General features: G+C 36.2%; 3 protein-coding genes across 6 annotated transcripts; 2 read left to right on the plus strand and 1 right to left on the minus strand.

Annotated features, from left to right (window-relative positions):
• Positions 1-2116: 2116 nt before the first annotated feature.
• On the minus strand, positions 2117-15416 carry Frmd5 (FERM domain containing). Of its 2 annotated transcripts, XM_069505367.1 has the most exons (13): positions 15406-15416; positions 15040-15316; positions 14638-14742; positions 14064-14106; positions 13566-13742; positions 11843-11943; positions 11419-11559; positions 10836-10988; positions 10425-10513; positions 10031-10166; positions 9341-9422; positions 8829-8999; positions 2117-8436 (listed from the first exon to the last, which is right to left on the minus strand). In XM_069505367.1, the coding sequence occupies exons 2-13, from the start codon at positions 15127-15129 to the stop codon at positions 8093-8095; spliced, it is 1632 nt and encodes a 543-aa protein (XP_069361468.1). In that variant the 5' UTR covers positions 15130-15316; positions 15406-15416; the 3' UTR covers positions 2117-8092. The 2 variants fall into 2 exon arrangements, with proteins under 2 accessions (XP_069361468.1, XP_034835417.1); XM_034979526.2 differs by lacking the exon at positions 15406-15416 and having other exon boundaries at positions 15040-15372.
• A 1440-nt stretch (positions 15417-16856) lies between these two features.
• On the plus strand, positions 16857-19265 carry eEF1alpha1 (eukaryotic translation elongation factor 1 alpha 1). 2 transcript variants are annotated; one of them, XM_034979550.2, is made up of 2 exons: positions 16857-16991; positions 17615-19265. In XM_034979550.2, exon 2 carries the CDS (start codon positions 17626-17628, stop codon positions 19015-19017), a length of 1392 nt encoding a protein of 463 aa, XP_034835441.1. In that variant the 5' UTR covers positions 16857-16991; positions 17615-17625; the 3' UTR covers positions 19018-19265. The 2 variants fall into 2 exon arrangements, with proteins under 2 accessions (XP_034835441.1, XP_034835445.1); XM_034979554.1 differs by having other exon boundaries at positions 16913-17069.
• A 2227-nt stretch (positions 19266-21492) lies between these two features.
• Ak6 (adenylate kinase isoenzyme 6) lies at positions 21493-27889 on the plus strand. Of its 2 annotated transcripts, none has more exons than XM_034979565.2 (4): positions 21493-21631; positions 21715-21866; positions 26976-27121; positions 27687-27889. In XM_034979565.2, exons 1-4 carry the CDS (start codon positions 21589-21591, stop codon positions 27874-27876), a joined length of 531 nt encoding a protein of 176 aa, XP_034835456.1. In that variant the 5' UTR covers positions 21493-21588; the 3' UTR covers positions 27877-27889. The 2 variants fall into 2 exon arrangements, with proteins under 2 accessions (XP_034835456.1, XP_069358368.1); XM_069502267.1 differs by having other exon boundaries at positions 21519-21537.
• Positions 27890-27908: the final 19 nt, after the last annotated feature.

Here is a 27908-nt window from a genome sequence, read left to right on the forward strand (position 1 = left end):
CGTATACGCTGTCCGCGGGGAAAACTTAGTAGCGCTCTCTATGCATCTCTCTGTTTTGTAATCCCATACAAAAGACAACCATAAATCTCAGTGCCTAACAATTTTGAATCACACACGAAACTGTTTTCTAATTGAGTTTCAAATGTTTTTCTCCAGCACTCTCCAACACTCTCCAGGTATTTATCTATACCCATGCAAAAAATCACCGTTCCACCGTTGCGACGTGATTGAAGGACAAACCAACAAACAAACACACTTTCGCATTTGTAATAAAGGTACTAATGAAAGGGCTTTACTCGTATATTCTAAAACAGATTTTTATTTATTTTTATGTATAATAGTTTTTGACTTTATTGTGCAAATTGTCAGAAAAATACGACTGTATTACAGAACCCTCGGTGCCCAAGTCTGACTCGCATTTGGCCGGTTTTTTTGAAACATGGTTGGTGACTCAAAAATCGTCCACTGAGATTTTTGTCTCTATCATTTGTATGGGATTACGTAACTGAGAGAGCGCTATACTAACTTCTTTCCGCGGATAGGGTATAGTGAAGTAATTCTATGATCAAATAAGGTTCCGTTAGGTTTTGAAGTCCTTAGTGCCATATTTAGATTTTCTAAATATGAATTAAAAAAAAGAATTTATGTATGACAAACTAATAAATAATTTATACCTAAGGAGCTCAGAACAAGGACTGTTAGAAGTAGCCCTATTGTGACACTTACTGTTAGAGCGAGATAGCTAAATGCATTTAAGCTCTTGTTAGAACGTGACAAAATGATTGTTTTGTCCTTATCACCGTGGCCACTTTTTTCTTTTGCCAAAATGTATTTGTACGTGAGTATTTAGAAAACAACGTGAAGTGTAGAAGGAATGACATTTCACGAGTAAGAAATTCTGCTTGAGCGAGAGGGGCTGAGGGGGCCAACGCTAGTTGCAAACCTGTGCTAAGGAGTTATATTAAAACAATGCCAGCTATGTAATTTGACAACTTCATTAATAAATTGTGTTCCAAACGCAGAAGTTTTACAATGTTTTATAGCATTTTGAAAAAGTTCTAATTAGAGAAAGCGCAACATTACAGTGTTATTGCAAGCAGATGTATGAATATAATATTAATTAAATATTTTTACGTTGTTATTTGTTTGTTGCTTATTATGGAATTATTTTTTGAAATAATAAAATTTGAAATCCGAATTTTGCTGTTTTTAATGCTCTTTCGGTTGATCGCACATTTGTACGCATCTCACAACTAACTTGCTGGAGAGTTTCGTGAACGATCTGTCTGTCAAACTTTTCAAAAAATTGATGCGTCTAGTTCGACAAATGTGCGTTCATCTTAATCCTAGTTTGGCACATAGTAGTGGGTGTTAAATAAAACATAAAACAATTAGGTATTATATATTTTTTATTTAGTAATTACAATTTGTGCTTAATTCAATATTACAAAGGTATTTCACTACGAGTTGTTATGTGTGAATACCTACATAAAATTACAAAAGCGGGATGGCATAATATCCTTGGACTGTAATATGTTGAGCCGCGAACACCGAGCGGGCTTACCGCGCTCGCACTTTTCAAGCAGTAATAGCAATGGACAAGAGAATTGGGTTGATCATGATCGCCGTTGTAGTGAACTGGATTTCACGTCGAGTAATGTATGTACTATTTACAATTACTTAAAATTACATTTTTATATAAGGGTAATATTATCAAAATCTGCGAGAAAAGTGTTCATGCAATACTCCATTCGCCGAAAGAAATTAGCGCTTTTTTCGAATTAAATTTCGAATATTTTTTGAACACGTGTTTCGACTGGTTGGTGACTCAAAATGGTTAACGCCCACTGATGTTTTTGCCTCTATCCTTTTGTATGGGATTACGTAACAGAGAAAGCGCTATATTAACTTCTTTTTGCGGATAGAGTATAGCGAAGGTTCCGCTCAGTGTGCGCTGACCCTAAGAGCGATCACGTACAAAAAGTCAAACAATTTGGCCTCTGCTTCTGCACTGCAGTCAGTCCTTACAAAAATACGTTCAAACGAATTCTGCTACCTCATTACAAACTAGACTAGAAATATCTTACAATAGTCTAGAATTAACTTTTCCAAGCAGTAGGTAAATATAATTTTAAAAAAATCAACAGGTACAAATCTATTAAATGTGTTGGTCCACAGAGAGATGGCAACACTGAGAAAGATAAAATAATATTAAGTTTAAACATTACGCCAATTCACTTGTACACAATACATACAAAATATCTAGCATAGCTAGCAGATGCGTACGTTAATTGTACACACTAACACTACTCTATCTCACACATTTTGTTTCTCAGAAAAAAAGGAAGGTCTGGCGGCAGGTGGGCTCTTGCTTTGATTGTCATACGAGTTCCGACCTGTCCGAGTATAGCACTATGTATAGCCACTCTCACAATTTGACTGTGCTACGACAAGGCTCTTATGGCACTTTTGTTGTATAACAAAGGCTGCCAGCAAATTAAATCTCCTCAATTTTACGGAATATATTGAAAATGACAATGTCGATAATCGACTAAGTTTTATCTAATTTTAACTGAATGAGAAATTGCGAAAGCCGTCCGTTTCCAAATCGAGTAAGAATAATAAAAACCATTTATAGACCATGGACTTGCAACTTATCATGTTTACCGGCTTAAATACTATATTTACCTAGTGCTAAATATAGCTATAAGACGCAGACATATTTATGCTGTATATATATTATAAGAATATATCGGATGTTATGTATATGGAATGGCTCTAATATCTAATACAAAAAACAGTGAATTTCAGATTTTTTTTACTTAGCAACACCGCATATTATAAGGGAACAGCGTGACACATCACAAGATGGCGACGTTAGTTCCGATTTTGGCCACGCGCCAAAAGAGCCTTGTCGCACTGTAGCTCTACAGCCGCCCTCACAATTTTGACTGTGCACGGTTCAAATTTAGATCATTTTGAGATCTTATACTATGCATGACAATTCTATACAACTTAAAATATGCAAGTTTGAGATTACCTTACAAAGCGAGTTTTGTTCGCCGTGCGACTCGTCTGTACCTAATGTGCGATTTGCATTATGCATCGTTGCTAGTATAGGTACCACACTGGCAAAGAAATTTTACTTTCTAATTCTGTACAGTACAAACAATCACCTATATTTCTAATTTGTGCAAAAATACGTAAGTAAATAACTATGCGTAAAGCTATTCGTTCTTAAAGGAATGGCGTTTATTAAATATACTCTCGTGCATATTGAGCGGAGCTTTTGTTACCTCTATTAATAACATCGACTTAAGTCTTAAGAGGAAATTCGGTCGGAGACTTTTGGACATTCTGTCTCTGCGAGCTCGCCCCCTCAAATTCGTGCAATAAGGACAACTGCAGATCCGACTCAATAGTAAAAAGTTATATTTAAAGGTTTGGTTCTCGTCTATTTCCTCCTCCAATATTGGACCAATTTAAAAGATATTTCGTAAGCTGAATATAAAGGATATATACTCCGCCACTGTTTTTCTTTTTTCGTCAATAGTTCTCAAATTCGTACATTAGGCCTCTGTTAACAGCGGGTCTAAATAGGCAATTTTGAGCATTTTGTAAGGGTTCTAGTGCTTAGAAAGATAATGTATTATCAAAAAAGAAAACATAGTAACATATATGAGGTTGATATTTATTTCACTGTAAAAAATGATTGTTTTAAGTTCATAAACCAGAAAGAAAACGGACGAGAACGTTTGTATGGAGAAAAGACCAACCGCGTTTCCTCTTAATTTGAAAGTTTAAAAGCGCGGATCGCTGTAGGTTTGAGTAGGTAGATACATACTTCATTTCAAGTTGGATTTATAAATAAACATAATAAATATTTATTTTACAACACACATAAATTTTATCTGGATCTCACGCTCTTTTTTATGCTAAAAGAACAATAATAATATACATATTACACGGTTTATCTACTTAATAATCTCGGAAAAACGCGATTCACAACATACGGTTTCCTTATAATTCTAATTTTATTTTTATGTACTAATGCTCCGAATTGAGGTATATCTTATGTTTATAAAATTATAAGTAGATTTTTAAAGATAGGTACACATAATTAGTCAATAAGCTAAAAATGCATTCAAAATGTAAGACTATACATATTAATATTTTTAATCTTAAAAAATAAAAATATCAACTGACAACGTAATATCAAAAACAAAGGTACCCCGATATTTTCATATATAAATACGGAATTCCTTTAGATTTGAGGCTGGATTTATTCAGACAGCAAATTAAAAGTCCACAAAACTGAGAGCGTCGGGGGACACTCCGCAGAAGTGAAGCTTCTACACATTCTTTCAATGAAATGCGCTGCCGAGCCAATGAGTGCGTTTTACGTCACGTTCGTTCGTTCGTAGCTTCACTACTATAAACTAAAGACAGTGGCGCCGATTCTCGTCTTTCTCTAAACTAGACTATCTGCATCTTCTTCTTTTTAATATTGCTAAAAAGGGACAGAACATGAATTTTACATTTAACGACTCTTTTAGTGCACGCTACAAATTTAAACTATAGGCTCGCGACTGGCAGCTAAAGTCACGAGGTTTGACGGCTCTAAATTCAATTTAAAACTGTCAAACTGTATCTGTCCTTTTCTAACTGCATTACTAAGAAAGAGGATGCGAATGCTCTAAAATTTAGGTGTGCACAGAATCAGTATCAATATGGGTACAAACAGTAGTGTGTACGGAATGAAAATTATTTTTAAATTACATTAGATAATAATTAGAAGAACTATAATATACAAAGTGACTAGGTAGAAAGCGTCTTAGGCTAGCGTGTTAGTAACACGTCCTAATAAGGCAATAACAAGTAGTGCTTAAAATGTAATCAACATTGTGTTAAAAATTTAAAACCAAGCAAAACAATATAACAATACTATATTATTTTTATTTTAGATCAATTCCGTTTTCGAATTAACAGAATTATTATTTTAATAGAAGACTAGGTGGGTATGAATTGATTTACATTTTTCTCTTTTTGATATCGATTTGTTTATTTATTTCCACAAAAAACACAATCTTACAATGTTGGTTTCTTCGCGCTCGTAAGCGCTTAGAACGAAATATATCAATCATGGCCATTTATAACTTAAAATTATCACGTTCTTAGACGGTCGAAGTATGTTTAAATAGAAAGAAAACTTATGTATCGATATTTAACATTCTAGATATTACATATTTAAAAAAATCTGCAATGAAATAAAAAAATTGAGATTCGAAACAAAACAACCATTATTTAAATATTCATACCTACACATAAGTTATAAAATTTTAACAACGATTCCGTATTATTCAATAAGTCAAAAAAATATAGAAATGTATTGACAAATAAAATTGAGATTCATTTAAAAATGTGTTAAATTAAGCTTAATAATTAAGTATTCAAGCTGTTGTACTTATGGGTTTAATTTGTACATTTTTCAAGGTCATTACATTCTTAAGTACAAAATACACCTAATATTTTAGTTTCATAAAAGACTAGTAACGTATCTAGAACAGTATTTAAAAACCAATGGAGTTTTTTAAATTATTAAGTACATTCGCGAACGTAGTGGATAAAAAATAAAAAAAACATAGTCGAATTAAAAACCTCCTCTTTTTTTGAAGTCGGTTAAAAAAGTGCGCCATATTCATGCCATGATAGGGTACATACAAAATCTGCCGGAAAAAGTATAGCTTTGACTTTACTTTGATTAAGCAGAACAAAAAAAACGTGGTTAAAATTGATCTTGGTGCGTTGTAAAATTTATCTTATTCAGATAATGTTAAAGCATAAATCGCCTAAATCACAAATATTTCCACACACAATTCTGCAACGTAACACTCGCTGTTACTCCACTAGTCGATACAGTTTTCCGAAAGATTAGGTTTTACACTCGTCTGTCGTACAAGATATCCATAAAATCGAATATTTAGTACTCATATTCTTTAATTAACATTATTTAGAACTGTTCACTTTTCCCCTGGAGGGCCCATAAATTTTTTTTCCATCCTGTATAATCACAAAGGGATGTGCGTAGAAGAAAAATTAGATACATGACATTCTAATGTAGTTAAAGTTAAGATAAAGTGTTTTTTGAGCTCTAAAAAGCTAAAAATAATTTATATTATTGAAAAGTCATTTATTAATGTAATTTTATTAATGTAGAACACCCTTAATTTTATTTGAAAATTGAAAATATTAAAACACAATTGTATAACAGTCTGTACAAAATAAGTTCTCACGCGCTATTTAACTCTATTATATCAAATGGCATGTCAAAAGTACGGTTCACCTTTAATCGGACTAAAATCGTACTTTTGACATGACAGTTGACAAAGTTAAAATGGCGCGTGGGAACTCATTTTGTACGCATTGCACCCAATAATTTTGCAACCTTAAAAATTTATTGTACGTAAAAAGCGCGGACACAAAATATATCTTTACAATAAATAAAGATATGTTACTATTTAATTATTTCATTAATAATAATAATAAATGCTATATTAAATGCAAATTGGAGAAAATCCTTAAAACGTGTCCAAAAGTTTTGACACTTCGGAATTGACGCCATATTATAGTCCGTACCAAATGACTTCTCACGCGCCATTTCAACTCAATGGGTCAATTGTCATATCAATAGTATGGTTCTCCTTTTAAGAACTAAAATCGTACTTTTGACATAACATTTGATACATAGTTAAAATGGCGCATGTGAAGTAATTTTTTACGCATTATATCTATTTTACATTACATTATAATTTATAATACAGAAGCTACCTACTACAATCCATTGTTAGTTAACAATCATTTTCTGGTATAAAATAGTAATTGCTTCATAAACAGATTTTTAAGACTATCCAAGTAAGAATAACATAGCCTGACATCTTAAAAAAAAATTATAAAAAATTCCTTTACTCGATTGACTCTGAGACCAACTCGAAAGTTTAAATATAAGTACGTATAATATTATTTTTTGCAATTAAATCTTAATATGTATCACTATATTTTAAAATTAAAATAAAAAATAAATCAAAAATTATGTTAAAATCTATAAAATATTTTATCTTTCTTTTAAATGTTAATACATATATCACTATATTATTTAATAAAAATGAAAAAAATAAACCAAAAATTTTACCACCATTTATGAACAGGTACAGTCGGCAATTAAAATTAAAATAAATTAAGGAATGGCACAAATAAACAACTGTCAGATTCATTCTTATTTGAATAACATTATACACATGAAAACAGCCCCAGATTGTGTAAGAAAACCGTACTCAACGCAATCGTAGTCAGCAGCAAATTCTGCTACTCGATTGGCTGTGAAAAAATGTGAACAGCAAATTCAACCAATCAAGGGGCAGAATTTGCTGTTGAAGATGAATACGTAGACCCAACTTCCAACGAGATTCAACAATACAAGTCGAAAGACTCATTCGGTCTGATGAATAAAAATTGCTACACTTCGGATTGGCTACTGTTACCCTGAACAATATTAATTTACAAAATATACTCCCGATCCTGATTGAAGGGAAATCTTCATGGACACTATTTTACGTCCGTATGCTCAACCTGTAATTATATTTATCAAATATCCTCTATAGTCCATACAGGTTATACATAAGGGCTGCATCTAACCTTATTCAAGACAAAGACTAGTGGCATTTGTATGGATCAAATCAAAGTAGGAGTTAAGGAATTAAAAACACCGCATATTATCAAAAAATGACTGTCGGAAAAATACGGAACCCTAAAAGTGACGCGCGCTGGAAGGCACTCTGCAGTCTGCATATACATGTCAGAATTTTGCTATATCCGAAGTTCGATTCTGATGTTCACAGAGTGAGTGCGACAAAGATTTCCGTAAGTCAATGTCTGATTGCATGCAGTTAAAATAAATCATTGTCTTATTGAAGTTGCACTGAATAGACAAAGAGCAAACGCCAATACAAAGGAGCAATTTTTATTCACGAAAGCAACACTAACAATATAGGCACGATCACGTACCTTATCACAAATCAACGTTATGATGGTTCAATCAGAAAAGTTCAATGACCTTCTTCTTTAGATACTCCTTTAGCGGCGTATAGTAGTGATGCCGTAGCGAGACTAGTTCCGGCTTGCGCTTTATGTGCCGTAGTACCGGCCAGTCGGTCTCGAAGAGCAACAGCGCGGCGAGAGCGAGAGAGAGCCATACGAACAAGAAGGAGGGCACGAAGGTGCGCAGTAAGCTGAAGGGGCGGGGCGGGGGCTGCAGCGCGGGCGGGCGCCAGTCGTCCGCGGCGTGCGACGCTTGCGACGCGTACGTCGCGTGCGTGGTCGCGGCAGACTCGCATGACGAGTGCGAGAACGGGTCGCGTGTGCTGTACTCGGGTAACGCCGCTGCAGGAAAACGCATTTTTTAACAGATGCACCATCAAAACTATCGGTCGAAAAAAAATTACCGATCAAAAAAATATCGGTCGGAAAAAAGTTGTCGATCGAATTAAAATATCAACTGAAAAAAATTAATTGACACATACAAAATTCGCAGCGTCCCTTATCCGTACAGCACGTCTCATTTATTTATACGTAAAGCGTAGAAAGTGAAATTCTATTATTCAAAACTACGTAATACGAATAGTCACAAATGTTCAATGACCTTCTTAGATACTCCTTTATTGACGTGTAGTAGAGATGACGCAGCGAGACTAGTTCAGGCTTGCACTTTATCTAGAGGCCAGTCGGTGGTGCAGAGTATTAATTACTAATATAGCATCAAAACGTCAAAGTACCTGATGGTTTGGGCTCCTCAGTGACAGCTCTGAGGTGGTCACAGCAAGCCAGCGCGATGTCCACAGTGGGGCCACTTAACAGACATCCACCGTCACAGGCCTCGTTGTCAGGAATCATGCCACTTTCCTCTAAAGGTGCACTGTGCGTCGATCTAGGAAGACTGCTATAGCCTGAAATAATATAAAATTAATAAATATGTATATAGTATCAAGTAATATAATATTATGACATCGAAAGACCTTATCGAACATTTAAATATTCTGCCTTTATTTTACTAAATTAAAAACACATATTGTGTATACTATTTATTTTAAGAATTAGAAAAAAATACAGATGAAATGACAATTTACTTTTTTGCAAATAACAACTGCAAACTGCCGACCAACCTTACTACAGATTACAGATAGGAATGATTATTTATTATTATTAATTATTAATTTGGTTAGTCGCTTTTTAACCTATCCTTGTTAACATAGCAACAGACATGTTATAGCTTGAAAGGGTATTGTACCAAAATCTCCAGTCATAGGCGTAGAGGGCGTGGCGGGAACACTGGACGCTTTCCTCTTCCCGCCCGCACTGGATCCCTCTTCCTGAAAAAAACAATGGCAATTGATTGAAATCTAGAGACGATGCAGTCAAAGTTAAATATAAACACGATTATTTTACGGTACGGTACTTACCGTACCGTACCGTAAAATAGTCGTGTTTATACTAGTCGGTAACGAAATGTTTTTCTCTTTTTATTAGGGTTTCATAACTAAAAAGGAAAAAGAAACCCTTATAACTTTTATTTTTATTATTTTATAATCAAATAGGATACAAGGTATTTACATTTTCTGACTCGCCAAGCCAGTTTGTTGGCGAGTTGGCGCTCCTTAAAAATAATTAGTATTACATACGAATAGTATAATTACTACTACTAGTAATAATTAGTAATAACTGATTCCTACATTATTCTAAACTTATATTCTAACTTACATAATTTCTCTGTCTGTCTGTGTTTCTGTCAAGAAAACTCGTTGATCTAGAATCATGAAATTCGGCAGGTAGGTAGGTCTTAATAGCGCAATGAGGAAGGCGGAGGATCGTGTTTGGTGGCGCGCTCTTGGGAAGGTCTATATCCAGCAGTGGACTCAAACAGGCTGATTGATTGATTGATTGTTATATAGATTAGTAAATGTAAGTAGTGATATCAAACCTGTGAATCTCTGGGCACCAATAGTCCATCTCTCTCCAATATCTCTCGTTCGGTTCTGCCGAAGTATTTGAACTTGGTACCCCACGAGAACAGACCGCCGCCCGAGTATACACACGCATCCGACGATGATGGCAGGCTGTCAAATAAATTGATATTGTTAAATAATGGCACCGATTCTCTTGTCTTTCTCTAAACTAAATTTAGAGTATCTGCATCTTTTTCTTTTTACTATTGCTAAAAAAGGACGGAACATGAATTTTACATTTAAAAAATACTCTAAATTGTAGTGTTCGCTACAATAGACCCGCAACTAGCAGCTAAAGTCACGAGGTCCAACTCCAACGGGGACGATTTTTCTATTCGAAGTCTAGAAAAACATAGATGCAATACGTACGTAAAGAATAGCATCTGTTCTATCGCGCAGCACCACACGTGTCGGCACGCAGCTCCGCTCGGACATTTGAAGCCCACTGTGTGCTTTTTCTGCAAAATAACATAAATTATAATACGTCGCTAAACCCCGAAATAAGGCTATTAAAATCATTAGTCAACGTATAGAATGACAAATTGTCAGAATTCCGCCGAATCAAAAATCAGACTATACGTATAGTACGAGACAGCTCGAGATCGAAATCGGGGTGGGGACGCCCCACACACCCGCACAGACCCCGCGCTAACCCGGTGCGGGATAGCACAGGTGACGTGCGGTTGTTCGAAGCGTTCCCCTGCCTCATACACCTATTGCCAGCTCGACCTGACGCGTACTATAGATATTGGTAATTAAAAAAAATCTAAATAAACTCACTTCTGGATAATTCAAATGCACAATAAACATCCGCCCTTCAAAGTTGATCTTGTGAACTTCCGACCACTTGAAGTGATGCGTCTTTCTACTGCCTTGGAACGTCAGGATGCCGCTGTGGTTGATGCCAAGGTACAGTTGGTTACTTCTGTGATCCTATAACAGCAAAGACACTATAAAACTCAAAAAGGCCTAGAAACCAGAACCGTAAATCCAGTTCCAATCCAAAGACACCATACTATAACCGCAAAAAATTGGGAAACGTCAACCGTACAAGGCGTCGAGCGCCAACCCAGAAGACATAGGTTCGAATCCTGCCCGTTCTGCAATTTTTGATATGTATTTAACATTCTATGAACCGCATATAGTGCCCCTTTTACGCATTTCAGTGAGAAGTAGCGTCTGTGTAAGTATTTGTAACAGAAATAGCTTTCATACTAGGCACGGATTTAGACTACTTTTTATCCCGGAAAACTGAAGAGTCCCCACAGGATTTGTAAAAAACTTAAATCCATGCTGAAAAAATCGCGGGAATCATTCTAGTACATCATAAAAAGACAGAAATCCTAAATGATAAAGTACTTACTTTGACAGGATGCGGGTCAACCCCGTAAGTGTCGAGCTGACAGGCGATTTTCAGGAATGTCTGCTCCGCCTCTTGTGTGGTCATGCCCTTAACACCACCCGTACCCCCCGGCGTGCCCTCCACTGGCTCTCTGTGTAACTCCTATGATGAAGCATAATTTTATTTTATTATCGTGGTTTTAGGGTTCCATATCCGAAAGGTGCCAACAGGACCCTATTACTAAGCCTCCACTGTCCGTCTGTCCGTCCGTCTGTCTGTCAGCGGGCTGTATGTATGTAATAGGTCGAGTTGAAATTTAGCCTGAGTTAGTGGTTTAACGACAATGTAAATAACGTGTACTTCAAAATTCAAAATCATATTAACTGTGGTAGTACCTGTTATTTACATTATAATTGTGTAATAAGATAGTACAACCTAACGTTACCTGTATCCTAGCTTCAATGGCGTCAGTCTGTCTCAACAACAGTCTCATTTCTGTCACATAGTTGCCGACATGTATGCTTGGGTCATAGTCACCAAGCTCAACTAAAACAAATGATTCATTGACATTAAAACTAATTGAAAATTATATGATTTTTTTTTATTTTTTTATTTATTTTTTTAATCAGATACAAGTTAGCCATTACTGTACAAATTATGCCAGCACGAGCAAGGAATGGTGCCACAATACTATTTCCGTGCTGAACAGCCAGGCTCATCCTCTGCGCAAATAATGAGCCAGTCCTTCTGTCACTAGATGAAGCAATTAACCACAGTGAAATGTCTCAAAAGAATTTTTAGCACTTTAAGACTTCATGGGCCCAAGATCTAAATAATGCTTTATTATACTATTTGTAATAAATAATAATAATCAATAAGTTGAATAATGTTTTCTTCTAGTGCAAACTTATGATTGCACAATATTTGTAATCACATGTTTCAAATGAGTTATTGTCAGTCAGTTGCACAATGTTTTTAATTAAAAGGTATCATGATTCATTTAACATATTTTATAGTTTACACCACAGCTCGTAACTGTTTATCAGTACTCTTATTATACAAGTGAGAATGTGTTTGTTTGTTAGTTTGTCCTTCAATCACGTTGCAATGGAGCATCGGATCGACGTGATTTTATGCATGGGTTATTATAGTTCTTAATCTGGAGTGACATAGGCTACTTTTTATCCCGGAAAATCAAAGAACTCCCATGGGATATTTAAAAAACCAATTCCACGCGTACTAAGTCGACACATCAGCCGGACATCACATAGTCGGACATCAGCTAATAATTGCATAATAATTTACATAAAAGTCAATCTGCCTGTTCAACACATTATAAAAAATATTAATTGGTACATAATTGCCATTTGTCAAACCCTCCACACCCCACTTTAATAAGGTATTACCTTTTGTTACCAATTATCATTTTTTGATGTGCTAAATAATCGATTTGATTGAGGGACATGTTGCCTAGTTGTGACAATGCATATCAATCGATTGTGATCGTCAAGCAACATTGACCCAAGTCAGTAACTGGATGTGTCACCGACTTTGAAGGTCCACATTTGGCCTTTCTGTTCTTCCATGACTCGGAGAGCATGTTAAGTTAAGGTCCTGGTTATTATCACTAACATCTGGTAATAACTAAAACCTAAGAATTGAAATCTTGTTCTCTGTGAGTTGTATGTGGAAGGATCTGGGAACCCACCCCATTATTATTGCAAGAGAACTCCTGACATTATATAATTAATGGAAAGTCACAACCCTCAGCAATGAGGAATATAAAGAACGAAATAATCGATTATTTCTCCATAACAACTATTTACAACATCTCTAGTTGAGACAAAAGAAGTCCCGCAAATTGCTATTGCGCTGGAACCACGTCTCGTTAACATCTAAATGGCGTCGTTTTGACGGCATTTGACGTATATTTAAGTAAAATTATACCATCAGCTTGAAACTTCAGTCTTCTTCTTCTTCTTTTCTTGTCTATGGCTCTATGTACTGCGGTTTTGTGAAACTTCAGTCTAGTGTTGACGTCACTAGAATGACAGCCACGCACATTAGGAATTTGCGGGACTTAAACAAGATTTCATTAAATAAAAAATTCAATTACTTCTTTTTTTTAACTGGTTTTACAGCTCTGGGTTCTAGCCCTTTGTACTTACTTTGTATAATAAGTGCACCAAGCATGGCAGCTTCATTGGAAGTGCAATACAACCTCCCGTGCAGAAGATCCCTTTTCAGCTGCAAGTATATCTGGAACCTGGTCACATCCTCCTTTAGCAGCAGAGGATTTGGTGGGTAGAACTTGACTCGGAAACTAAACAGTATTGGTGAAGCATCTGCAATTACATTTTCCTTTTATGAATGAAACATTTGTGTTCAAAAGTCAAAACACACATAATATACACAATAACAATTAATAATGTCATCAATATACATAAGGATCACAAACATTTCTCTTTGTTATTTTGTTTTGTTTTTTGTTTTACTTAAATAATATTTTATAATCACTAAAACTTTCCTTCAAGAAAAATATCCATTCACTCATTCTTTCTTTCAATCTGCTTATAGTCCCCCGACTGATTGCAGATAATGACAAGTAAAAAAAAAAAAAACTCATTCTTTCATGCAATATAATAAAATTGAAATATATTATTTACCTTTAACTTGTTTCAATATTATCTTAGCTAAATGTAACCAATGCTGAAAAAGTAAAAAAAAAATTATATTTAGACATCTTTTAACAGCTAATGTTTTCACACAGATCAAGTGAATAAATCAATACAAATGAAACAAAAGAAAAGGAGATCGAAACGCTTCTATATATGCCTGGGACCTGGGCCCGTGGTAATAAGATGAAAGTAGCACCATTTAAATGCTAACATTTAAGTAATCCATAATTCAAAATTTGGCAAGATTTGTCAATCTAGGAGCTGAGCAATTGAAGAAGTAAAAATAAGTATACCACAATTATCATAATAATCCATTTTGTCAATATCCAATCGAAAGACGTGGTGGTGGAACAAGATGTGTATGAGAGCACATTGTACAAAAACAGATCTCAGAAAGGCTTGTGCATTTAATTCTTAATCTATGATCTTCACAAACTGACATGTTATGTATCTTCAGATTGTACTATGTACTTGTTTTATGCACACTATAAGTTCCGTCTCAGATGAAAGTGGAATAACCTTGTAAGGGTAAAACATTAAGTATATAACAAGTTTCACTAACCCTCTGACCTCCAGCATCAACATAACGCAGTCCAAAGTAATCTGTCTCAGTAAGATTCAATTGTTGACATACATGTTCCAAAAGAAATTTGCCTTTATAGCTCGGCTGTAAATATAAATTAAAGTGGAAAAGCTAAACTAAGGGTGACATACACCAAAAACGTCTCTAAAAAGGTAGCGAGAACTTTTAGTATCGTCACTTTTAAAATAGATATTTTGAGACTGGATTTCAAGCAGGAGAAAAGGAGTTACCTAAGATTTTTCTAAGAAAATTTATATTTATTCTTAGTTACCTACCAATTTAAAAGGTACATAAACACTAGGGTATTGAAACGAAAAATCAAGATAATATTACGATCAATTTGTGATCAAGATATAAGGGCGTATTTTGTTAAATACTTACGTGGAATTCACATTCTAATATTTCTGTATCTTCTAATAACCGTACAGTACATTTGTAAACAATATTACTATCGCCTCGACTTTTAAACATGCTGAAAACACTGGAAAAGGATTTCGTTTTTAGTTTGCGCAGTGACTGTAGAACTGTTTTTAATGTTAGCTAATCATTTTAAAATGACTCTAATAAGGTTCAAACTTATCATTTATGGTTATTTCGTAACTTCTTTGTTTTATTTGATGAGAAGTAAATTAAACAGTATTACAAATTTTAATTTTTTCTTCGAATATTTTCAATTCTGAATATTTTCAACAATTTTCAATTTGTCATAATTTGACAATTTGAATTTTGATCACAGACTTCACACACAGACTTGCACATCACCACAGATATTACGAACAAGCATCGAATAAGATTTTTGAAAAGATTTATAAACGGATTTATAGGATGTATGGTTACGAGTACCTACTGAAAACAACGAATCTTCAGAACGAAGTCTCTACTCATTCATTTTCCTCATTCAATCCATTCGAAAGTACGATTTTATATAACCTGTGCACATCAGTCTCTTTTGAAACTATAAATTATTTATTAAGATTTAATCACGATTTAATAGTAAAATGAATTAAATTGGCGGGTTAAGATGTATATTTAGTTTACATGAAATGTGAATTAAATAAATCTTAAAATTAAAATTTAATTACAACAAAACAAATATAGCGTTTTTGAACGCTAGCCAGGATATGACGTCATACAACGAAAGTGTTGTCTACTGGAAAAACAATAGGACAATAATAAGGAAATTTCAAACTAAGTGATTTCGAACGATCATTAAATTTATAATATTACAGAAAAATTTGCGCTCGCTTCGCTTGCTCTTAAATTGTATATAAGAATTAAGATTCTGTATGCATTCTCAAAACTCATGAAAATTGCTTACAGCTGCAGAACAAATAAACCATGCCCACTTCTCACAATATTCTGTGCCTGTTGAATTAAAAAAACCGGCCAAGTGCGAGTCAGACTCGCGCACTGAGGGTTGTTTTTATCGACACTTTACACGACCAATCAAAAACCTTGCCTAAAAATAAATAAAAAATTGTTAACGTCGACTAAACACGTGAGTACAGGCGGGACAGATAATATTTAGAATGAAAATCACTCACGGTAGTTTAAACGCTAAAAATCTGTTTTAGAATATACAAGTATAAAGCCCTTTCAATAAATGATACACCACTTGGGATAATAATCTTACTTTGTTAATTGAAAACTAATTATTAATTCATGACTACAATTTTTTGTGTGTGATATAACCACAAATTCACGGTTTTCAGATTTTTCCCCATATGTAGCAGACATATATCTACCTACCTGCCAAATTTCATGATTCTAGGTCAACGGGAAGTACCCTGTAGGTTTTTTGACAGACAGACGGACAGACAACAAAGTGATCCTATAAGGATTCCGTTTTTCCTTTTGAGGTACGGAACCCTAAAAACTAATTTGGTTGTTGTATTATAAACTTACTGCCCAAATTACTAACTTGTAATTTTGCATCAGCTCACGTAACGGCCCACCATTTTTTGAAGCACGCTCGTGGGCATCAAAAGGTGCGTACACCCCGTGCAATATTTTATGAACTCTGTCTGTCTGAACTTGTCATGAGCTTTACCTAACTGGTGTTGTATATAACTGGTATTATACACTGCATGTATATTATCTTTTAATTTCTATTCTGATAATCTAGAGATCTCTACTAAGATTTTCAATAATTTAACCCGAGTGGAGCCAAGTTGATTAAGGTAGAACTAAATTAAAGGGAAATTAAGAATTGAATGTAGCCACACTAATTACAGGAAGTGACTGTGAACCTTTCCTTCCAGTTCCAGGCAAAAGAAAAACCATTTCTCGTCCATTCTGTTGGAGTCTTTCTCGGATATTACACGCTATCCGTGGTGAGTGTCAAGAAGATATTGTGAAGTGCCAAATCCCAAGTGAATTGTATTAATTCCTCTCTAACTTAAGAAAATTGTGTTAGTATTGAGATTTGTTTTAACCTCCATTTAAAATTCCCCTCGGTTAGGAATGTATCGTAAATATGGTGTAAATTAGAAAAACGGAAAGTTCTCTTTGTTTCATCCTAGATTTTGTTAAGAGGTGTAATCAAGAAGTGCATTCAATTGTTACTTTTACAACCGGTGTTTTACTTGTTCTGTCTTTAAATTAGTACTTGCTTACGCGTCATACTTCGCTGCCGGCACATGTCACCACGTGGTAGTGATTCACCTTATGACTTTAATCTTGTTACGTATACAATTTTTCACGCAAGAATATTTACTTTCTAGTAATATCCATTAATTTTTTCTTGTAATTTGAAGATTTATTTCACCTTGCTCGTAATGGCCGACATCCATTGTGAAATGTCAAGATAGGGCGAGGCGGCCATGCGGCCGCCATATTGCCGGTAACATAAATTCGCGCATGAGACTACGACCTTGTAGAAGTGCATCACAAGTCCCGGTGTTTTGTTCGGTCACAACAATCATTATTCTAATTGATTGTGTTTCTTCTTTTCTAGACTAACCAAAAATGGGCAAGGAAAAGATTCACATTAACATTGTCGTCATCGGACACGTCGACTCTGGCAAGTCCACCACCACAGGACATTTGATTTACAAATGTGGTGGTATCGACAAACGTACCATCGAGAAGTTCGAGAAGGAAGCCCAGGAAATGGGCAAGGGCTCCTTCAAGTACGCCTGGGTGTTGGACAAACTGAAGGCTGAGCGCGAGCGTGGTATCACCATCGATATCGCCCTGTGGAAGTTCGAGACCGCCAAATACTACGTCACCATCATCGACGCTCCCGGACACAGAGATTTCATCAAGAACATGATCACAGGAACCTCGCAAGCCGACTGCGCCGTGCTGATCGTCGCCGCCGGTACTGGTGAGTTTGAAGCTGGTATCTCCAAGAACGGCCAGACCCGCGAGCACGCGCTGCTCGCCTTCACTCTCGGTGTGAAACAGCTGATTGTGGGCGTCAACAAAATGGACTCAACTGAGCCCCCATACAGTGAACCTCGTTTCGAGGAAATCAAGAAAGAAGTGTCCTCATACATCAAGAAAATTGGTTACAACCCTCTCGCTGTGCCTTTCGTACCCATTTCTGGCTGGCACGGAGACAACATGCTGGAGCCATCCACCAAAATGCCCTGGTTCAAGGGATGGGCAGTGGAGCGCAAGGAGGGTAAGGCTGAAGGCAAGTGCCTCATCGAAGCTTTGGACGCTATCCTGCCCCCAGCACGTCCCACAGACAAGGCCCTGCGACTTCCCCTACAGGACGTCTACAAAATCGGTGGTATTGGTACAGTGCCAGTAGGCAGAGTGGAAACTGGTGTCCTTAAACCTGGTACCATTGTTGTTTTTGCTCCTGCCAACATTACCACTGAAGTTAAGTCCGTGGAGATGCACCACGAAGCCCTTTCCGAGGCTGTGCCCGGGGACAATGTTGGTTTCAACGTCAAGAACGTCTCTGTCAAGGAATTGCGTCGTGGTTACGTCGCCGGTGACTCCAAAAACAACCCACCTAAGGGAGCTGCTGACTTCACAGCACAAGTCATTGTGCTCAACCACCCCGGTCAAATCTCCAACGGTTATACGCCCGTATTGGATTGCCACACAGCCCACATTGCCTGCAAATTCGCCGAAATCAAAGAGAAAGTTGACCGTCGTTCTGGTAAATCCACTGAAGATAATCCCAAATCCATCAAGTCTGGTGATGCTGCCATCGTCAACCTTGTACCTTCCAAACCTCTGTGTGTTGAAGCCTTCCAGGAATTCCCTCCTCTGGGACGTTTTGCCGTACGTGACATGAGGCAAACCGTTGCAGTGGGAGTCATCAAGTCTGTCAACTTCAAGGAAGCCGGTGGTGGCAAGGTCACCAAAGCTGCTGAGAAGGCCACCAAGGGCAAAAAGTAGCTAGTGCTGTTAACAGCTCAATTCTTTATGCAACTGCGATACTTCATTCACCGAAAGGTGTTCAGAAGGAAAAAAGGGCTACAAACTCATTCCTTTTCTATATTTTTTACAAGGCTTATACTGTAACATTATTTTATAATTTATAAGGTTATAATATATTCTAAATATTTTGTTATGACTACAACTAAAGTGTAAATTCATAGAATAAAGGGTAGCCTCCAGTAATAATAAAATTGGTTTTATTTAAACTTTGTATATTTTATTGCACAACCTTATTATGTAGAATAATAATACATAGGTAGGGCATACAATTTCAGATCTTTCAAAAATATTTATCAAAATCAGTTCGACAGTTAATTTTGTTTCCTAGTCCTAGACTAATATTATATCAAATAAGCCTAGGCCTTTCAGGAATTTCATAAATTTTATCAAAGTTTATTTTAAAGAAGGGTAGCTGCCAAGAATCACTAAAAATAAAATATTGTTTGTTCTATTCCACACAAACAACTCATAAAAATGGAAAGAGCATGATTCTAGGTTGTGGAAGAGGAATAGGGCTTCAATGAAAATAAAAACAAGCTCCTAGACCTTTTTGAACTTGGGAGTTACAATAATTATTATTAAAACAAAATACACTGTTTGAGGACTGAGGTTAAAAATTGAAGAGAAAATAAAGAAAGCTCTTGAATGTATATTCTTTATTTACCTAGATACCCCATATGAACATGAGATTTTTACTACATAGGTAAATGGGTAATAATATTATTTTGTTGTGCCTCTTATCATGCTATCAGTCCGTGGACTATGAATTTAAGCTAATTATCCAGTATATGCTTTCTCTTTAGTTGATGGATCGCCTGCTGCATTGTCAACTGCCACAAGCACTGCCAGGTAATTTGGAATTTGGATGGTTAGTAAGTCTTGTTTTGTAGTTGCAACTATTAACTCCTTAATTTCTTCCTTTACTGTGTTGATATTTAAGTGCTCATGAAGTTCCAATATCTGCAAGAACCAAGGCCGCGTTGGATAGTTGTTTCAAAATATAATTTTGAGCTCTTTGTACAATTTAAATATTGGAGTCGCATGCTGATCCCCAGAGCTCTATAAAAATTAATCTAATTAAATATTTAGTTATTTTACATTAGTAAGTTTTGCTTTGTTATTTTACAGGATTACAGGTTAGGTACCTAAAAACTAAAATTTCCAGTTTGGCAGTTTAAGTTAATAAATATCACTTTTAATCAAGATCATTTTAATCAAAACTAACTACATCATAGGTAAACACTAAATCAGTAGGTAACTAATTACATAATTATTGTTTTGTACAATTTCCCTTAGATTCATAGGGCTACTGAGTTTCAGTAGATTCTTTCATGGCTTCTTCTTGTTCAATTATCATGTTAGCCCATTCTTCTGCTTGAAATTGTCTCTTCCTATTAACATAAGGCCCATAATACAACTTGTGAACTACAACAACACCAGAGGTTATTGAAACAGCCATCAACACTTTTACCAAAGGACTAGATGATTTGAGCCAGGTCTGTAAAATACCCATTTCTATTGTGAAACTGGACTTTCTGTGTTATTATTCCTTTCTTTTTTCTTTCTTGGGAAATGCTCATCAAATAGAGGCCGCCAGATATAAACCCCACTAAAGACACCTAATACAGTGACCAAAACAATTTGACCTCTTGTTATTCCACGGGGTTTGTATATTTTCATATTCTGCGACAATTATATTTAAATTAATACGTAACTAGTTATTACTTTACTCTCAATTATAATTTTAAAACATTTTATAACCTATTTAGTTAGTGATGTGACTTAATCCAAAGAGAATATAATCACTACGTGACTTAATCTATGTGCGACTCAGCTCAGTGAACTCATGTTAGTGACATCCATTACTAATATTATAAATGCGAAAGTGTGTCTGTCTGTCTGCTAGCTTTTCACGGCCCATCCGTTCAACCGATTTTGACGAAATTTCGTACAGAGGTAGCTTGCATCCCGGGGAAGGACATAGTCTACTTCTATCCCGGAAAATCAAAGAGCTCCCGCGGGATTTTTTAAAAACCTAAATCCACGCGGACGAAGTCGCGGGCATCATTTAGTAGATAAAAAAGATACTAATTGGTTAGTGATGTGCCTTGAAAATTCATAGTCCATATTATTGTCTATGGGGCCGCCTTTAAACCATAGATACCCAGTTTATTTTTAACTGGATAACAGTCTGGGTTCTTGCTTTTTGAATTTTCCTTACTTGTAAACCACAGACTCCAAAACTTATAGTCCATTTTTAGTTATTCGTCTGTGATAGTCTATACCATAGACAATGGAAGAAAATAAAAAAAATTCTGGGAAAATGTTATTGTCTAAGGTTATTTTTTGAATTTCTCCCTTTTATTTCTGGTCGGTGATTTCCATAAAAGGTATTGGTCTGTGATAAAAGGTGATTTCTCCGACGTGTCTCCGACTAAAAAATGTCACAAGAATAATAATATTTTTTCATAAATTTAGGTAGTGATCTGTCTCTATTGTAGTACTTAATTATTTACCGAGTGATTTAAAATGGCAGCAGGACAAAGAACTTTGCCAAATATACTAATAACTGGTATTTTTTTTAAATTATAACCTCTCCGTATACTTTTTATCACGTTTTTTTATCTCGTAAAACGAACCCCTATTTTAACCCAGGCACTCCAGGCGTAGGCAAATCAACGATTTCTAAAATGCTATCTGAAAGAACAAAGTTTCCATGGAGAGAAGTATCAAAACTTGCAGAAGAATACAATTGTTTAGATGAGTATGATCCAGAATACCAGTGCCCTTTTTTGAATGAAGATAAGGTAAATAAACACAATCGGATGGTGTTTTAGATAACTTTTTACTGCTTGTCAATCTCTTCTCTACTATTTAATAAATAAATATAAATATTAGTTATACAGGTACCTACTTAATTTATTGTGTATCAAATTAGTTAAATAGGTAGGTAGGTACTTTAAATTGTATCATCCATATTCCATAATAATATTATAAAGTACAAAATATATACATAATATGACGGTTTTACATTACAATAAAACCGATATTATGTGCCGAGAGGGAAAACATACAGCATTTATGTATGAAGAAGCAATTATGTACTCACCGCATATATGCGCGCTTCATCCATAAACATGTATATTCCTATGCAATAATGTAGTTTACCTTACCGGATATAGGGGCGCTAGTGTCTCACCCAGCAAGGCAGTGAGCCGCTGCCATCTTGGATGTCATAGTCTTCACCAGGAAGAAGTTCCTGCAATGCTGTATGTTTTCCCTCTCGGCACATAATATCGGTTTTATTGTAATGTAAAACCGTCATATTGATGTGCCTCCGGAAAACATACAGCATTTATGTATGAAGACGTGTTTGTTATCTGCTGGTGAAATGTATTACCCACAACGCTATGATGAATCAAAGGGAGTTAATCTGTCAATTGAATAACAAAAATATTAATCGTTAAGTTAGATCATATAACCACGTCCCCTTCATTCATTGTCACCTATTAAAGTTATTGTTATTTCTAACCAGGGTTAATAAGTTAAAATATAATGTCTAAAAGACAAACAATTTAAATGATTTATGTCTGTAATTTTGATAAGGATTACTAAAACTCAAACCGGACCATATAATGATTATATTGAAAAATAAGCTTCAGTTATTTTGAGATCTCCTCCGGGCAATAATGATTTCAACAAGAGTGTCTGGTAATCTCTAGTTACCACGAGATACGAGTATATCGTCCATTGATTGGTTATCTGTCCCCAAAGAAACTACTGTTGATCCACTGATGAATCCCTGGGGATACAGGAATGCTGCCACATTGCTTAAGAACTGAACTGTTCCAGTGATCTATTACAGTACGTGATGCGGCTTCAGTTTCATTACAGTTGGTGATAAAAAGATTACAATATATTTAAATTCTTAACTTCATTCTGCTTGACCTATTTTCCTGTGTCAAAGACATACATGTAGTACTACTGTAGTATACTAGTACATTAATAGAGAATTATGTTTTCTGTTATACTATTATGTTTTGAAAGTGTCCATCCGTATTTATGTTAAGAGTGAGTGTCAGTCTTTGGGCCAAATAAAGTATATAATATATTTTTCCCGGTGACACAGACTTTCAGTTGTCAACCCTTCGTTCCAGGGCAACAATTGTCCATATAGGTTCGTCTAGATATCTCGGGAAGTGTGTGCTTAAATGAGAGCTTCTGTAGTTAGCGCTTGAGCTCTACCTTAAGGTCCTGTATGATAAATGGTTTAGTAATTTTGAGTTTAGCCACGTCAATAATTGCCTAGTGTCCACATGTGGATCATAGAAAGTTAACCGCCACCAGGTTTCGCACCAGTTTAACCATTTTTGATGTCTGGTAGGTAGGTAGGACAAAAATTGCTTCCAACAAGCACCTGTTCTTTACTTCTCGTATAGACTACTCCTTTATTTGGGCACCCATCCTCAATTTTTTCAGCTTCCGTGTAAATGTCTGGTGGACACTGTAATGTCGTGACATCTATCAGAGTCCCTGATAGGTTCTATAGTTCATTTGAGCTCTGCTTTCAAATCTTGAAGCCCAAAGGTCTTTCACGTGCCACATTTAAGTACACCCCAGCTGCACTTGTTCAAGTAAGTCAGTACTTTTGGCAATTAGTTTGGAGAAGAAAACACCCATGCTAAATTGATGTCTCAATGACCTGTTGAAAGCATCTATAACTTGCTGATCAATCTTTGCAGTCGATAAAGACATCACACCATCTTTATTCCCTACTACAGTAATCTGTTGTGCTGCAACCAAATCGATCTCGGACGGCGCTTGAGGGAAAAGATGACACTCTGTGGGAGGTTTTCCTCGTGACAGCCTTGAGCCAATAATGTAATCTGTTATGTGCGGGAGTTCGATTGTTAGAATCAGTAAAACCCACGACTTTGTTCATTAAAATGAACGTTAGAACGAACGAGTGAGTGAACGAATGAGTGTTCGATTGAACTAAGACTTGCGATTTTTACAGAGTTCTTGTGCTGTCTTCAATTGCCACTATAACTGCATAAAGTTCCTTCTATTGCTGTGCTATCATTTTTGATGCACTCACCAAGTTTCTGGCATTAATTTCCCGTTTAATTGGGCACTAAAAGCCAATCAGAGGCATTATTCGCCAAGCAGTGGATGGCAGGTTTTAGGTGTACATATTGGCAGCCTGAGACATGTGGTTCCGCGCCGCCATGTCATTCCCTGTTCCACGATTGTGGATTCAGCAGTCTAAAACATATTATCGAAACGTTTGAGGCGTATTTGGATCTGATCAGAATGTAGTCTGCTTCTGGGAGTTACTAAACTGGCGAAGTCTGACTGTCCTAGCAACCGTTGCATTTCGTGAAGAGTGATTTCAGATATTTTCAGTAATAATTCTCTCAAAGGTCTCGTTGATAGTTTTTTACTCTTTATTATGGGCAAGAACATTGAATTTTCTTATAGTCTGCCAACGAATACCCAGGTATTGTAGGTCTTGTGTGAGTGTTAGAATTGACTTTTAGTAATTGATCCCGATGTTGCTTAACTTCGGTGATCGGACGAGAACCGGTGTCTTCAACATGGTATGGACGTTGGCTTTTGGTAATTGATCCCCCTGCCCCGAAGTTCCAAGGACCTCACGCTTCCGCAGCGTGAAGGAATAACCTGGATTGGTCTTAGTTGACCAGAATTGCCAGCCCAGAAGTTCCAAGTGCCTCACGGCTTCCGCAGCCTGAAGACATAACTTGGATTGGTCTTGATTGACCAGAAGGAAGTCGTCTAGGTAGACTAGCACTCGACATTCCTTCGCATGCAAGGTTTCCGCAACCGAGCATGTTACAGGTGGGGCGCTGCCGCCAGACCCAAAAATTAGACAGGTTGTCCAACTTTTGTTGTAGAAAGCTACGAACCGGTATGACAAATCAGACGGGATAGTTTTGTTTCACAAATTTGTTTCGTTCTCGAGGGTCGAAAATCAGACGCATCGATCCAACGTTTTCCTTCCGCAGAAAAAGCTCGGAGATAAAACTGGGCATTTCCTTGTGAACCACTTCTACTAGTTTTGGTCCAGTAATTCTTGTGTCATTTAAGTCGTGACAGGTGACCAGGTTGCATGTTGCATTATTTGTTTTGTGGGCATTACCGGGGGTAGTTTCTTGTATTAGGGTATTCGAAATACCGTAATTGACATTTACAAAAACTGTTTGCACCAAAAGCTTGCCAACGATATTAGAATGTCATTACATAACCTGTAACATATTGTGTTGGATAGGTTTTTCGATTGTAGGCATTTATAGCTGTAATATTTATAAATATGGGCCACCAGGGGATTGCATAAACGCAGTGAGTGTTGCTTTATCCAAAAAGAACCTCGTCACTATTGTTAAAAGCCAATCCGGTATTTGACAACTAGTCAAATCAGTATCCTATAAAGCGTTAAAACACACGCTCAGCACGCGAGGCCCCATGAAACACTGGCATGTGACGTCACAATGATTTGACGTACTTTTCCAGCTTAATCAATAATTTAAAATGGTTATCACACCCAAAACTAACAAAGGGTGCGGACCTCACATATCAGATATGTGAGGTCCGAGAGGCTTCCAGTGGAAGACCCTCCATTCAGCCATCACTGAGAAACCATTCACTTTTGACATATGCAAATACCGTATCCAAAATTTCCTTAGAGTATTTAAAATAAACATCTCCATGAAAATTCTGTCTGATATTCATCTCCTGCGCCTTACATAATATATTATGCTATACATTCGCCTGTTACCCAAACAATTTGTAAAGTTTGTTCTGATAATTTTTAAGACAAAGATGATTTGCTGAATGTTATTTATTTATTTAACCATCTTTATTGCTAATCATTATATTCAAAAGAATAAAAATGCAGGAGATACTTAGACCAAAGGGCGACTTTATCATCTGAATGTTTCAGTCATTTATTAAAGGGGGTATCTGGATTCTTAACTGAGTTCTGTTTGGTATAATAAAGCATTGGTGGTAACGGCCATGATGTCCTCAGTGGGGCCAAATAAGTGTTAGCTATTGTTTAGTGAGTACAGTTCTCCGTTATTTTCAGTTTACGAAACCCCTTTAAATGAGCAATTTAACCAATGTCTTGTTATAACCAACATCTCGCCACGTGGGCGAGATAAAATGTTATCATTCGATTCACTGGCGTAAAATTTAAATTGCACTCAATTAACTTTGTACATAAAATAAATAGATTCAATAACCGATTATAGGTAACCATTGGGACTTTTCCTCGCCAAAATTTGTATTAAAGAAACCTAGATCCAGATTTAGATTTCGGTGTCGGTGTCGACACGTTCGTCAACCAAATCGCCATTTGTTTAATTTGGTTTCTCAATTAGCATCTCATTTGCATTAGATACACAATATGGTAAATGCATTATAAGATATGTAAGAAAACTCACCTGGTTGTATAACGCATCGATCCGAGGATCGATCGTTACCTGGTAATTTCTCGCCGTTTCTCTCGGGAGTCACTCTCAATCCTGCTCGTTGCTTGAATCGCTGCTGGATGTCGAGGTATCCCCTTTTTCAAGAGCCCTCTCAGGCACCAATAAGCGCGAAACACCAGATCGATTAGCTTACGTAGCCTATCGACATTGTTCGCGCACGTGGGGTCCAACCAAAATGTCCCCACGGTAATATTACGAAATAATAAGAAAATATATATCATGATCACCGTATTATCACATTTATTGCACTTATTGAAAATAATTTTTTTTAAATTAAAAATTAAAAATATGGAAATCATTTGAATTAAATAACATATTAAAACACTTTTTTACATATGTCCGGCATAGATCTGTTTCACATTACAGGTACTTATAATAAATAATCAAATATTTTTTTGGTCACAGTTATTGGACATTATGGAAGGGATGATGGCGAAGGGGGGCAACATTGTTGACTATCATGGCTGCGAGTTCTTCCCTGAGAGGTGGTTTGATGGTGTCTTTGTTATAAGAACTAATAACACCACTTTATATGACAGATTGTCTGCCAGGTAACTAGTATTACAAGCTTATCCATACATTTCCTTGTAATAATTTTAGCAGCACGATTGGGAAGCATCAAAGAGATACTGTCAAAGGCGCTCCGGGTGCAATAGTCAAGGGAAGTGGAGGTTCAAATCCTGCCGGTTCTGCAATTTGTGATATATATTTTTTTTTAGAAATACCTTGAAGTTTTGGTAAATGTCATCTATACTAATATTATAAATCCGAAAGCATCTCTGTCTGTCTACCTGTAGCCTTTCACGGCCCATCCGTTCAACCGATTTTGACGAAATTTGATACAGAGATAGCTTGCATCCCGGGGAATGACATTTTTATCCCGGAAAATCAAACAGTTTTTTAAAAATCTAAATCCACACCGATGAAGTCGTGGGCATCATCTGGTTAAATTATAAATTCCTTGGACTGATTTCTAGTAAATTTGTCTTTAGCCTGTCAGGTACGGCACAGCACCCCTAGCACTAAATTCTTTTAAAAGTATTGAATTTAAAGTTGTTTCTTTCATCACCTACTTCTGTACTAGCTCCCGTATTATCTGCCACTTAATTGTTTTAGAGGCTACACAGGAAAGAAATTAGAGGACAACATACAATGTGAAATATTTGAGACACTATTGGAGGAGGCACAGTCATCATACAAGCCGGAGATAGTCCAGGAGTTACAGAACAACACTGAAGATCAGTTGCACACTAATGTTGAAACTATTGTACAGTGGATAGAGAGGTGGAAGGAAAATAATATATAGCTTTTTAAATTGATTTGTTTGTTGTTTATTCT

This window comes from Maniola hyperantus, chromosome 2 (assembly GCF_902806685.2).
Source record: "Maniola hyperantus chromosome 2, iAphHyp1.2, whole genome shotgun sequence".
Taxonomy (NCBI): Eukaryota; Metazoa; Arthropoda; class Insecta; order Lepidoptera; family Nymphalidae; genus Maniola; species Maniola hyperantus.